The sequence below is a fragment of the Ostrinia furnacalis genome, unplaced genomic scaffold, assembly GCF_004193835.3.
Source record: "Ostrinia furnacalis isolate ACB-3 unplaced genomic scaffold, ASM419383v2 OfSCF5438, whole genome shotgun sequence".
Taxonomy (NCBI): domain Eukaryota; kingdom Metazoa; phylum Arthropoda; class Insecta; order Lepidoptera; family Crambidae; genus Ostrinia; species Ostrinia furnacalis.
In genome coordinates this window covers 1-14,448 of record NW_021135677.1, presented here as the reverse complement: position 1 = coordinate 14,448, position 14,448 = coordinate 1, and the positions used below count along the sequence as shown (strand labels likewise).

The 14,448-nt window shown below is 39.6% G+C and overlaps 2 protein-coding genes and 1 long non-coding RNA gene across 4 annotated transcripts; 1 reads left to right on the top strand and 2 right to left on the bottom strand.

Moving 5' to 3' along the window:
* Positions 1 to 975: 975 nt before the first annotated feature.
* Positions 976 to 7,825, top strand: SCCRO4 (DCN1-like protein SCCRO4). Of its 2 annotated transcripts, XM_028316117.1 has the most exons (9): positions 976 to 1,136; positions 1,320 to 1,437; positions 2,175 to 2,299; positions 2,543 to 2,643; positions 2,738 to 2,866; positions 2,944 to 3,068; positions 3,712 to 3,851; positions 4,015 to 4,082; positions 5,159 to 7,825. In XM_028316117.1, the coding sequence occupies exons 3-9, from the start codon at positions 2,187 to 2,189 to the stop codon at positions 5,236 to 5,238; spliced, it is 756 nt and encodes a 251-aa protein (XP_028171918.1). In that variant the 5' UTR covers positions 976 to 1,136; positions 1,320 to 1,437; positions 2,175 to 2,186; the 3' UTR covers positions 5,239 to 7,825. The 2 variants fall into 2 exon arrangements, with proteins under 2 accessions (XP_028171918.1, XP_028171919.1); XM_028316118.1 differs by lacking the exon at positions 4,015 to 4,082 and having other exon boundaries at positions 3,712 to 3,919.
* Positions 7,324 to 10,565, bottom strand: LOC114361153 (uncharacterized). Its single transcript, XR_003656572.1, has 2 exons — positions 10,156 to 10,565; positions 7,324 to 8,785 (listed from the first exon to the last, which is right to left on the bottom strand). It is a non-coding gene; the product is annotated as an uncharacterized LOC114361153 (long non-coding RNA).
* Positions 10,566 to 11,436: 871 nt separating this feature from the next.
* Positions 11,437 to 13,004, bottom strand: LOC114361135 (protein FRG1 homolog; the record flags this gene model as incomplete). The annotated part of the gene is made up of 3 exons (XM_028316082.1): positions 11,437 to 11,484; positions 11,879 to 12,022; positions 12,809 to 13,004. Coding segments are annotated over 3 exons (344 nt in total), but the record flags the coding sequence as incomplete, so codon positions are not given.
* Positions 13,005 to 14,448: the final 1,444 nt, after the last annotated feature.

Here is a 14,448-nt window from a genome sequence, read left to right as displayed (position 1 = left end):
GCGTCAAGTCGTAATTCGTTCAGGCGTCCCCCAGGGCGCGGCGAGTGCCTACATAGTAATTAGTAGCGTCTAATGAACTTGTTTACGTACTAATAACACATTTCTCTGGATTATAAATGCGGTGAATGCCTTTGAGAATTAATTAACTCTCGAAATGTTCGTAAGAGCCACTTAAAATAATAATAATTTCTAATCTAATATAATTCCTTCAAACACCTTAGAATAGAATTTATGGGATCAAATTATAGTCGTAGGTAAGTAAAATAGTTTCTAGTTGCTCTAATCTAAACTTCCTATCTATCGCCAAAACACCAGTGCAAATTTTAATAACGGTAGTTACTCATTATAATGTTCTAAAACTGTGATTAACGATATCTTTCCTGCCAACAAGAAAAGTTCTCCCACCGCTAATCTATCTTGAAAATGGCGGTTTAATCGGCAACTTTGTAATTAATACCATGCATGCATTATCGAAAGTTCCGACCCGCCGACACCCGCAACAAAGGAACAGCTCATTCCACTTTAATTTTGCTTTCAGGCCCGTTTTAGCTGATTTGATCGCTGAAAATTTACGGTACTACTAATTTTAGGTACCTACATACCTACAACAAAAAGTCAACTAGGAGACATTGAACTGTCATAATATCGAAAGAAATGTTTACTCATGTTGATAGCACATCATAAACTTAAATCGGCTTTAATTGTTACAAAAATTGCTAGTTTTTATTGGCGCGTCTAAGTTCATGTTCCACCGGTGCTGCCCTCTATGCGACGCGCATGGCTACTCCACGTGTAAATACGTTTTGTTAATACTAGCTGAATATGATTAAATTTTGTGTAGATATAATACAAATTAATTTTATTTGCTAGTAGCTGTAAAATTGCATTAACGGGTAATTAATTAGCTTTTTTACGTTTACATGTATTATTACTTCTATTGATATTACTTGTCCAGCTTGAACTAGAGCAATAACCAAACGCTAAATTCGTTTGAGTTTTCTCAGCCGCTGTATGTGCTGTTTGGTTTTACAATTTCTGTTTTAAAATACATTAAAACTATTGTCGGAGTGTTTAAAGTAGATTTATTTGTTGGTGTTTTCTGCACAACTAATTCTAAACTTCAAAAACGTTATTCGGTAAGCTTCCCCGATCAAAAACATCTGTGCAAATTGATCCATCAAATCGTGTCTTGTTACTTTTCTATTGCTAATTCTTACCGTATTTATAATCGTCACAAGCTATTACGTCCGTAGCATCGCATTTGTAAGAGTCATTACATTGTTTTATTCCTTTTAGCCCACATTGATTTTTTATTTCAGGTTATTATCGACCTGTCAAGAAGACATTTTTTCATCAAGCTGTCCGTGCAAAATTCGCAAAATAGGAGACGAAAATCCCTTTAAGTTTTCTAATTTCATATCGAATCTGCCACCAATAGTAAGTGTTAACTATTTTCTATAACCATTTGTTGGATAAATTGCAGAAAACGCTGGTTAAGTTAAATTAGGTCTGTGAGGTAGGTCCAAAGAAAAATAATAATAAACAGTATCTAACGGAATATTTTAGCGTGAAAGGTAATTCAATAGCACTCTGTACAGTCTGATAAGCTACTGTGTACAGATTCAAAGGTAATGCTTGCAGTGACATACATTCTTTTGCATAACCTCAACATAATCATATGATTGTTGTCAATACCTACACTGAAGTTTTTCTTAAGTTCATTTTGTATGGATGCATTTAGTTTATACATGCACATCAAAATTAACCTATTACTGGCCAACAATTGTGTTTCATTTTATGTAGGCACTGCACTTTTACTCCTGCTACAATACCGTTTGCAATATCATGACATTAGAAACCTCATTACAATGTAAACATAATTGTAGTATTATGCAATAAATAAGTATTGCAAATCTTTTACACATATTTAGCAATTTTGCCAAATATTTATCTTAGTTGTCAAAACCTTCACGATAATAAAGATCAAAACTGCTCGACACAAATCACTTATCTAGGATAAATGTCNTAAATGTCTACTCACTCTTATTTATCATTTCTGGTAATTCAATAATCGTTACATATTTCTTTGTTTTTATTTAAATGTATTTTGAAATAAAGTACACTCTGTCATGGTTTTAAATGAATGTATTTTAACGTAAAGTATTTCCCGCTAGGGTGGTAGAGAGATGCCCCGCTGCAGCAAACGCACGCGGAGCGGCGCGCCGGCCAACGGCGACGTGCTGCCCGGAGCCACCGCCATCGAGGAGCACCACCATCACAAACGGTCCAGGAACAGCAGGTTTGGACACTAGTATTCTAATTATTAGGGCATTTGAAAATGCACTTAAAGGTTACGTTGTAAAAAGACATCTTTTATACTGTAGGTTGACAATTACAAAGTAAAAATGGCTGTCCACATTTTGTATTTTACTGTAACCCAAACACAAGAGCATTACAGCTCTTAAAGTTATTATATTGTAAAAATACATGTATCTATCATGAAGCGTCACTTTAATAACAAAAATGCGTCATTAATTTTCAGCTCACGTCGACATTCCAAAGCAGAAGACACTAGTTTCAGTGCAAAAAAATGTATAGCATGGTTCAAAGAATACACTACAGCGTCAGAGCCAGATATTTTAGGTATGTAACTTAACAACTTCAAATTTGTCTATACCCTGTATGTTTTATCCATAGTTGATTTGGTTTGTATTGCTAATGCCTAATATTTGTTCAGGTCCAGAAGGAATGGAAAAGTTTTGCGAAGACTTAGGTGTGGACCCTGAAAATGTTGTGATGTTGGTTATCGCTTACAAAATGGGAGCCAAACAAATGGGATACTTCACACAAGAGGAATGGCTAAAAGGTACTGGGTTTTTAATTATTGAACTGAAAGTTTTCTTGTTATTTTACATTTCTTATTTTGCCATTTCTTTGTTGCAGGACTTACGGAATTACAATGTGACAGTGTGCACAAATTGCAGAACAAATTAGAATTTTTACGCAGTTTACTCAATGACCCCTATATTTTTAAAGCCGTATACAGATATTCTTATGATTTCGCTAGGGTAAGTTGCATTAATGTATTTGAAGTATGGTAACAGTATTAGTGATGTTAGGTTATCTTTTATCAAGATATATGGACTGTATGGTCTTACTTAACACATGGTCATAAATGTCTTGCTTGCTTAAAATATGTGTTGCGTGCCGCCGGCTTCTATTATACTGTCTAAAGTTCATCCATTTGTCCATACAAAGCGACGCGTATTTGTGTATTTAATGCTCATTGGAATTTGAAATGTAAGGTGGAGTGGATATGTAATATTTCTGTTCTAGTGCTGGTAGTGACTCAAGACTGGTATAGAGCGATATTCTCACGAAACCAGTGAGCAACGTGACTGACGTTGTAGAGTACTGTCGATTATATTGATCTTAATCTGAAGACAGCATAATCGATTATTATATTTATCTATTAATTTTATTGTTATAGTTCTTGCAACTCACGAAGGCGAGTGAGCTTTAGTGTGTACGTATACATGCACATAACGATAGTGTAATGTCTGTCAAAACTTTTGAAAAACGAACAGTAACGAGCAACCACATAATGTAAAGCTCACTCGTCTTCGTGAATTGCAAATATTCGATTTTGGCCTCATTTGGCGACTTTGGCGTCATTCCTAGAATACTTGAGCAAGTGAAACATGCCCGCAGGACAAGGAGCAGCGTTCGCTAGATACAGGCACGGCGCGCGCTCTGCTAGGCGTCCTGCTGCCGCGCTGGGCGCTGCGCGGAGCGCTGGCCGACTTCCTGGCGCGCGCGCCGCGCTACCGCGTCGTCAACCGCGACCAGTGGTGCAACATCCTCGAGTTCAGCCGCTGCGTGGACGCACAGCTCACCACCTACGACGCGGACGGCGCCTGTCAGTATGCCTCGATGCCTCTGTAACTGTACTGTATACGACATAGACTTCCTGGCGCGCGCGCCGCGCTACCGCGTCGTCAACCGCGACCAGTGGTGCAACATCCTCGAGTTCAGCCGCTGCGTGGACGCACAGCTCACCACCTACGACGCGGACGGCGCCTGTCAGTATGCCTCGATGCCCNATTGCAACTTTTTTTCTCTATGTCCACCAGTGGTGGACAAATAGTGGGGGACATCGGGAATAAACGACCAGTGTGCCTACCATGAGTTTACGTTAGGTGAGCTCGCTAGCGAATACGTCAAAAAATTCTATGAAGATTTTATTTCTTGAAAGTAGTCGCTAGGGGCGCTGCACAAAATATCATACATTTAAATGTCATTTTTTTACGCAGTCGCTAGCGAGCACACCTAACGTAAACTCATGGTAGGCACACAGAGCACGGTAATACTATCTATACAGTATTCCAACTCGGCCATATTTTTGAAATAAATGTCAACAGCCCCGTGGTACGTCACGGTATGACAACATGCGATAGGGCTGCCCACCTACAGTACCCATTCTAATTACATCTGTCTACTTAGAATTTCTATCTAGTTTTGTGATTGTAATTTTTTTTTATTTAGACAAACAAAATACTTTGTGAATAGAATAGGATAAAAATGCGTGTTGTTTTGTGTTAGTAGATGTAATTTTAAAAAATATACTAAAATAATTTTGAATCTACTAATCATAATGAGTACTTAATCCTTCAAGGCCCGCGAATCTAGACACAATAGATAAATCAATTGTTATGGCATTAATGTATGCCGTCTGGGACTTTAAAGGTTAATGACCTGTTACTTTAATTTCAGGCGGATGAAGTCGTGGGCAAAAGCTGGTTTCAGAAAAACAAAAAAANGCAGGTTACAATTATTTGACGTTGGCTGGAACAACCAACGAACTATTCTATAATATTGAGATTTTGGACACGTCATAAGGTTGGAGTTCACCCGCTAAACTCTGGTAATATCCTACCCTACCTTAGGTAGTTGAGATTGTACAATTGCCCCTACTAGTGTTCTTTCCCGTTAAATCTCTCGAGCAAACGATGCACTACGCTGTCATTTTTGGCACGATTACCCTGAACTGAACTTGGATCGTGTTAAGTTTTTTTGTTTCCCACATAACCAGAGACACTTAACCATGCCAAACTATTTTTTCCTACCTTCATATTGAAAATTGTCTTACTATTCCCAGGGCCAGTGATGCTGGACGAATTTGTGGAATGGTTGCGAGCGGAGCGCAGCGGTGACGCCAGCATGGCGCCAGCCAGCTGAGGCCGGGACGCCGCCGCGCCGCGCGACCGCTAGCCCCGCCCCCGCCGACCGCCAGGTACAGTCACGCGCAGAAACACATCGTCAACGGAACGCTAACGCATCACTTATGAAGAGTATACAGTCGTGTGCTCGTGACTGTACGGACACGTTTGTTTAGTGTGGGATTGGTCTGAACCCGGACTTAAATGCGCATGCACAGTATAGACGACATCTCCTCAGAGCGCTTGTAGACGTCCGTTTTTTCACCGGACGACGGACCGTCAAAAAACGGATATCCTTTGTTTGCTGTCAATTTTCTCGCCGGACCTATGTCCGATGCATGTGCACACGTTCATTATAAACCATACACCACCGCTAAATCCGGCAAAAAACACGGTCCGTTATCCGGTGAAAAAAACGGACGTCTAAGGCTAACGTTTTGTTGCGAATTAGATCCAGCCGACTAGTGTTTAGGTTGATGCGCTGTCGACTATACGCGTGACGGAAATGCCATCGAATACTATATTATATTCAAGTTATGAATAGCCTTAGCGTTTAGAAATATGTCATCAGCTAGCAATAATTTATTGAATTTTCACGACGCGTGTTTAAATTGTGTATCCGATTTAAATTATTAAAATATCATTTTGTAACATGAATTTGCTGAATATACAATGATATTTTAATTCTCAATAAGACTAATCCTAGACTGAAGAAACTTGCGTAGGTGGACTTAAGTAACTGAAATATGAAGTTAGACACCCAATTATGATCTTACTTATCCCACAATGTCTGTGGTACTGCTATGATTTCTACTATTGAAACGTTCTAAAGTCTACTGTAACTTTGGTCTTATGTATATCATAATAACATAACATAAAGCAATGAGCTGTGTAAAATCGCAACTATTATGTTTGTGTTTCAACACTTAAGAATGGGTGTCTGACAACAAATAAATTGCTTTACTCTGCACAAAAACAAATCACACCGTTTTATACAAATACCAATTAAATTGGTCAACATAATGAATTGTGGTTAGTACATTCACTGGTTACTGTCAGCATGACTATCCAGTCTTATACCACATATCAGAACTGGGTTTCTGTTGCAAAGACTTGTTAAACTGGGTCCACAACACCTGTAGCTTTGTCGGTTTCTTTGAACGCGTTCAACCAATCATGTCAGATGACAAGGGATTTCATATGCACCGAAATTGGAAACTAGTAGCAAATACGGCCAGCTGTACTGACTAGTGTGTGTTATGCCTGTGAAAATATTGATAAATGTTAGAAATATAAAATATAGGTGCAGTGGACCTGGCATAAATCCACACTTTTATATTCGTACTGTAATCCCGTGATATAACTGTCTAACTAATGTAAGTTATGTTTATTTTTGTGTTGACTTCTTCTTGTATCTATAAGAAATCAATTTATTATTGTAAAACATGAACTTCCTTTTCAATTTTCATAATTAATTTAATATTATGTTTGTATTAAAATGTCTAGTTACTTCTATAGATACAAGATGTTGATCTCACATTATGTTTGATGGTATTGTGTGTGTAGATGTAACTGGGTCACATAATCAGATTATAAAATAATGTTATTAGTTGTAAAATATCATATTTTTTGTAATTGTGTCAACGAATATAATTACCATAAAATCTGTGTTGACAAATAAAGAACATAAGATGTTTTATAGATATTTTTCATCGAAATAACTAATGTTGTACGTAAAATGTGAATGGTTGTGTAAATTTTGGGATACCAATAAAGTGTAAGATGATTTGGGCTCATCTTCAAGATGATGGATAACAGTTTTATTAACAATCTTTTTCTCAAATTATATGTATTCATTCACATTGTAAGAAAGTGTACATTTTATTTGCGTTAAATGGTGACCCTGAGATTGTTTCACAGTTTGTTAACTTGATGTCCGTTGTGTGTTATTCCCAGTTCTGTTTGTAGGAAGACACTTGATGCCCAACCGAGGGCCAATGATGTTATATTGTATCAAGTATTCCCTCAATATCATAGCAGTGAAGATTCGTTGTATATTTTTAGCATTTATTTTAGATGTATGTATGTATATTATGTCTCGCCACCGCTCCTCGACGCGATGTATTGATTTATAAAATGATGCCAATTGTAATTAATTATTATATAGCAATCTCAAATACTCGATTCCAAAACTGTCGAACCAATTATAAATTAGGTGTTTGGTACAAAATGATAGTTTGATTTTTATTAATATTAAATCTGTAGGTTTATATGATTCTTTGAGTTCATATAGACCACTTTTGCACTAAGAAGAATTTAAACTAAACATCACATTTTCAATATTAAAGAAAACCAAACTATAATTTAACAAACTGGACATTAGGTAATTTATTAATGTACCCACCGAAACAGTGTTATATTTTTTATAAACTAGTACAACATTGTAAGTATTGCTGCTTGTCTGCAGGGTTCTGTGGACTGTCAACATGATTCATTCTCTGGTGGGGATTTCCTTTAGTATAAGCTGTTTCGCTGCTGTTTCTTGTGTGACTGATTAAAATACATAACAAAATTTATTTTAAAAACCTGAAGTAGTTGGCCGAACATGAAGTTCAAAATTATACACAGTTGAACGCATACGTGAAACTAAATCACATTTTAGTCCATCATATTCCATGTAGTATGTGCTGCAAGTAAAACAATACGAGAAAACCTACAACTTTAAAGCAATACTTAAATAACCTACAAACCTTTTGTTTGTTGAAATGATGGATACAATATATCTCCTACTTAAATGAATCGCTCGTCTTCACGGCCACTACTGCTCGCCAAGTTCCAGTAGACTAGGCGCCCGGGCCTGGTCTGACAACCTAGGTTTAGGTGTAGATATGGTTTTATATAAGGCATGTAGGTAGATATATTCAAATTCTCTATGATCATAACGAATCAATTTCGTTTCTCTGTAAAAACGGTGTATACAAAATTATTCTCGACGCGTTTAGGCCACTGTACCGAATGTTATTACAAGAGAAATAAATAAATATAAAAAATACTGTCTTTCCTTTTACAAACCAAACTCCTATAAACAAATTTTTCATCTTTAAAAAAATATCTACCCTCATATTAAAACTATTTTGTGAAAACCATTAGTGTCAAATATTTGTAAGATACCTTCAGATTTTTATCATAATTAATTTCGTCATTTCCACATCATCTGTCGTTATTAAAAAAAATATTGTGCTCTGTGTAAAAACACAGCTTTGGTGGAAAGCAGGCCTAGTTGTTGTCAATTAAATATAGCAAAGATGAAAAATAATACGAAGAAACTTACTTAAATCTAAGTTTATTACAACAAAATAGCAGTTTATACACTAATAGTGCACCATACCACACATTGTCCGATTCCAAGCATCCATCCATTCTGTACACGAATTTATACACTGAAACTGCAGAACATCAGTCGTGTGTGTGCAAGACTGCTACAACTGCAAGTTGGAAGCAAGCTTCATCCGGAATCCTCAACCAGAGGTGGACTAACTTACCTCCAACCAACTGTTGGTATGTACCTACCATTTTTATTTCAATATCATTCGGCCCGTGGTCGCCACTTGAGAACTTTTCTGCCCTAACGGTCATCATCTCTACGAGCTATTTGTCCCGCCCACTGCCGGCAGGCCCCCTCACTAGGTAGGCCAACGATCTAATGAAGCGGGAAGAGCCTGGATGCGGGCAGCCAGCCGTCGTCACACAATTTTCCCAGTGCAGTCCAGCAAACGGACGATTAACGTCCAGGTCATATCGTCCAAGTCGGGTTTAGAATCGCGCTAAAATAAGTTCAAGATGGACTGCAGACCGCAAACTGCAAGCCACCACGGTTTCTAGGTCTTTTTCACTGCGGTCAATCCATCAGTCTGCCCATCTCGGGCTTTATACCTTTAGCGTGGTTCAATGCGATTCTAAAGTATCCACTAGAGGCAGCCTGGCGCCGAGCGGCTGTCTCGTCCCTCGCCTCTAGTGGATATGCGGCTTAAAACCAGGCTATTTTGAAGGGGTTCTCTACGTTTTATCGAGTCGTTTCATTGAATGTCGTTTTATCAAATGAATGAACTAAGCATCGAATGCCGTATCAACGAAAGGTTTTTCTTGCTATTCTTCTTCTTCTGATTTTCTTCGTATATGTTCAGCAGTGGACGTCCTATGGCTGAGATGTTGATGATGATGAATGCCCTATTTACAATATCTGTCGGCCTTCATCTTGCTGCGGCGGTCGAGGAGCGCCTCGTGTAGCGCGCCCTGCTCGCGCGCGCGCCGCAGCTCTATGACGCTGTCTTCGCTCACCCGCAGTTTCTTGTCCTGGAACTTCTGGAACTTTTTGCTGGAACGAGACAGGGCTCGTGAGGACGACTGATAGTGATGGCAACACGCCGTGAGGCTTTATTTTATTTTAACAGGTTTCGAGAGTATGAAGATGACTCAGAGCACAACATTGCACTTGTTCTCAATGAGTCACACCCAAACTCTTGGGAAAATTAAATTAAATTATATTGTAACTGTATGTTTCCCAAAAATAAATAAATAAATTCCCATAGAGTCACACTGGTACTGATCACAAACATTAATTATGTANTGTTCTAGTAAATACGTCTCATCTCTATTTCCACATTATCCTAGTGATTATTAAAAACACAGTTCTCCTCTCTGCTTTGGTGGAAACCAAGTCTTAGTTGTTGTGAAATAAGCAAAGATAAAAAATAATACGAAAAACTTACTTAAATCTAAGTTTATTACAATATAACAGCATAGTGCACCAAACCACACATTGTCCAATTCCAAGCATCCACCCATTATGTACACGAATTTATACACTGAAACTTCAAATTAGACGTTTTGAGCAGGACATCAGTAGTGTGTTTTGCAAGACTGCAAAAACAAAAACCATTTTTCATGTCGTCGTCACACAATTTTCCGAGTGTAGTCCAGCAAACGGACTACTAATGTCCGGGTCATATCGTCTAATGTGAGTTTAGAATTTATTGCGCTGACCGCTCGCTGATCGTCAGCGCTGACAGATCAATATGTCAAGGAAACGTTCTCGAGTGACGCTGATCGCTCAGCGCCGACGCTTTTATAAGTGGATGGAGTGCAGACCGCAAACTGCATCTTTCTTTGACTTTTGCTTTTTCACTGCGGTCAACTGCATTGTCGCTTGCGGTTGCAGTCTGCAGCCCATCTGGACTTATACCTTAAGCCTAGGCGCAGACCATCGGTTTTTCGTCTGCCGATAGTTTAGTCGGGCAGTTGATCAGTATATGGGCATGTAATATGGAAGTGCGCACATTACACCGATTTGATTTGGCCGATTCTTCATACAAATTAAAATCGGGCCCAACTATCGGCCAACTAAAAATCGGTGGTCTGCGCCTAGTCTTAGGCGGTTAGCACACTACGCCGCGCTCCGCCGTCGCCGCCGACGCGTTGTCAGTGTGAAGTGCCGCGCGTGTTTTCTATACAAACTGAGGTACTTGCATACAATGATTAAATCTGTCGCCCCGCGCTCCGCGGCGCAGTGTGATAACCGCCTTAGCGTGCGTCCAGTGCGATTCTAAAGCCGCGTATCCACTAGAGGCAGCTTCGCGTCGAGCGGCCGCCTCGTCCCTCACCTCTAGTGGATATGCGGCTCAAAACCAGAGCCCCGATTACGATAACTTTTAACGTCTACAATCCAGACACGCTTCATCGATTCTGCGATACGATTGGTCAAAATAGCTGACGTACGCTGTTTACGCTGGCGTACGTCAGTTGTTTTGACCAATCGTATTGCAGAATCAGAAACGCGTCTGGATTGGAGACGTTAAAAATTACCGTAATCGGGGCTCTGGCTATTTTGAAGGGGTTCTCTACGTTTTATCGAATGTCGTTTTATCAAATGGTCATACTCTCCAATGTACGAATCATCGAAAGGTTTTACTTGCTATAATTCTTCTTTTCGTCTCCTGTTCTTCTTCTGTTTTTCTTCGTCTCTTCTTTTTCTCATGTTATTTTCCCTGACCCCATTTTGAGAGACCCCAAGAAGAGAAGATGAGACAAAGAAAAGCAGAAGAAGAACAGCACGAAAAGAAGAAAATAAAGGTGGGAAGAAAAAGAAGAAGACGATGTCACGATTAATACCTTTCGATGATACGGCATTCGATGTTTTGTACATTAGAGATTATGACCATTCGATAAAACGTAGGGAACCCATTTTGAAGGAGCCCTAATGCCCTATATAAAAACAAAGTGGGACGTCCACCCACAAGGTGGACCGAAGACATCATAAAGGTAGCAGGAAAGCGCTGGACGCAGGCCGCTACCAACCGGGTAACATGGAAAGCATTGGGGGAGGCCTATGTTCAGCAGTGGACGTCCTATCAGAGTAAATACAAATGAGTAGGTCATCTTCATAGAAACGCACCGAGCGCGGTTTGTATGTGAGCGCGCGCCAATACGTATGCGGCGCGCACGCACACACTGACAAAATTCGGTGCAACTCCCCGCTAATCCCCGCTAAATTTTGTCATATATAAATACAAACCGCGCTCGGGCGTTCTATGAAGATGACCTACTCATTTGTATTTACTCTGGTCCTATGGCTGAGATGATGATGATGATGAATGCCCTATTTACAATATCTGTCGGCCTTCATCTTGCTGCGGCGGTCGAGGAGCGCCTCGTGTAGCGCGCCCTGTTCGCGCGCGCGCCGCAACTCTATGACGCTGTCTTCGCTCACGCGCAGTTTCTTGTCCTGGAACTTCTGGAACTTCTTGCTGGAACGAGACAGGGCTCGTGAGGACGACTGATAGTGATGGCAACACGCCGTGAGGCTTTCTTTTATTTTATAGTCTGGTCAGTTCAGTGTAATTTTGTGCTCTCAGTCATCTTCATACTCTCAAAACCTGTTAAGGCCCGGTCCGTGAGCACGTAGAATTTTGTCCAATGACCCCTAGCTACCCATCCTTATCGCTCACGCGTAATTATATTGCTGTCGCGACTGTGCGACGGGCGCTCGCAGTGAGTGTGCGAGCGCGACAGCAACCTAATTACGCGCGAGCGATAAGGATGGGCAGCTAGGGGTCATTGGACAAAATTCTACGTGCTCACGGACCGGGCTTTAACAGGTTTTGAGAGTATGAAGATGACTCAGAGCACAACATTACACTTGTTCTCAATGAGTCACACCCAAACCCTTGTGAAAAAAATTCCCATAGAGTCACACTGGTACTGATCGATCACAAACATGAATTATGTACCTTTAATATCAGGATATAAGAGCTTCCATTATGAATAAACAATGTACAAAATACATAAAAAATAATTAAGTAATCTAAAGCTTACAAGTAAGATAATACAAGTAGGGGTGTGACTGGATGGGATTTTTTTCCCCAACAACAAACGTTGGACACGTTTTACGCGATTTCATATCAATATAGATTTATCTTTGACTCCCAGACGTTTGATACATTTACAGGACAATATTCTAAGTACTTTGTCCTTTGTCCAGCAGTGGTCGTCATTCGGCTGAAACGAACGAACGAACGATTTTAAGTACTTACACATAGTTAATCTCAACTTCAGCCAGATTCCCTTCCTCCTCGGCAGGCAGAGTGGTTTTGTTGACCTCTTTGCTTTTATTGCTTCGTATGTTGCAGAACTCCGCCGTGCCAGCGGTCAGGCTCCGAGCCTCTACTGAATCGTCTTCTGGGTTTACTGATATGAACTTATTTACTGAACTCAGAATTGCTGTTTTACCTGAAAAAACAACATATTTTACTTGTACCTTTGTCAATTTCACTGTTGAATCAAAGGACAATTTAATAGCTTGTAATGGTTATCACTTTGGGTTTAAAGAAGTGCAAGTGTTATGGCATCCCGATTTTTAAGAACTTAAATATTACCTCTATAGTCTTTTTATGTATTTAAAAAAAAAAGTATATAAGTAGTATATCCGTTAAGCTAGCACCCATAACACAAGCATTAAGTTGCTTACTTTGGGGCTAGCTGGCGCTGTGTGAAATTGTCCAAAGATTTATTATTTATTTATTTCACCCATTGAGTTATAATGTACTACGTACTAGAGAAGACATCTCAACTAGACTGTTTCTGGCACGCAAACAGGTCCATGGACCGAAATTCAATTAGTATGTGCTCAGCGGTTGCTGTGACAACACGCTTGAGTGCAGTTTTGTTTTTTGAAATATGCCATCCTATAGACGAAAATACTGTTCAAATAAATCCAGATACATATTAAGTAAAAATCAAGGAATGACTTTTTACCATTAAGTTGTACATTTATGCACTTTAAAACACTAATTTAATTTTAATTTGTTAATTACAAGGCGTCACCGCGGCGCNGGTTACAATTTTAACGTTGGATGGAACAACCAACGAACTATTCTATAACAGTGTGATTTTTTTTCCCAACGAATTTTTCATGACGTTCTGGTGTCCCCATAGTAGGAAATATTGGGATTTTGGACACGTCATAAGGTTGGAGTTCACCCGCTAAACTCTGGCAATATCCTACTCTACCTTAGATAGTTGAGATTGTACAATGAGGGCTATCGTTTTAGCGCTCACCAGTTAGCGCCACTGTAGAGTAAGGTCCTGTCACTTGCTAGTAGCGAAGACAGTGGCACCAACTGGTGAGCGCGAAAGTGGTAGGAGGACTATCGCATTTGCACTCCTCAAGATGGCGCCACTGTAGAGTAAGGTCCTGTCAATCGCCAGGGGTGCCAACTGTTAAGTATAAAAACGATAGCCCTCATTGCCCCTACTAGTGTTCTTACCCGTTAAATCTCTCGAGCAAACGATGCACTACGCTGTCATTTTTGGCACGATTACCCTGAACTGAACTTGGATTGTGTTAAGTTTATTCCCGATGTCCCCCACTATTTGTCCACCACTGGTGGACATCGATAAAAAAAGTTGCAATGTCCACCAGTGGGGGACAGCGCTACTGAAATCTTCCCGTTGGGCCCTACTGGTGGACACTGAGAAGAAATGTGTTGCTCTGTCCCTCAGTGGTGGACATCGAAACCAAAAAAGTTCCGTTGTCCTCCACTATTATATTTGTGTTCATGAATACAAACATTTTAAGTAAATCTTATACTAATAATTATACATAATAACATACATACATTTTTAAAGCATTTTTACTATAGTTTAAAACAATCCTTTTTAATTTATACTGACG

What these genes read in the sequence shown, in the direction of transcription:
- SCCRO4 (XM_028316117.1), top strand. Translation starts at nt 2,187, where the DNA reads ATGCCCCGCTGCAGCAAACGCACGCGGAGCGGCGCGCCGGCCAACGGC. An exon ending in AAACGGTCCAGGAACAGCAG is followed by an intron (nt 2,300 to 2,542) that starts GTTTGGACACTA and finishes ATTAATTTTCAG; the next exon opens with CTCACGTCGACATTCCAAAG. An exon ending in GTCAGAGCCAGATATTTTAG is followed by an intron (nt 2,644 to 2,737) that starts GTATGTAACTTA and finishes ATATTTGTTCAG; the next exon opens with GTCCAGAAGGAATGGAAAAG.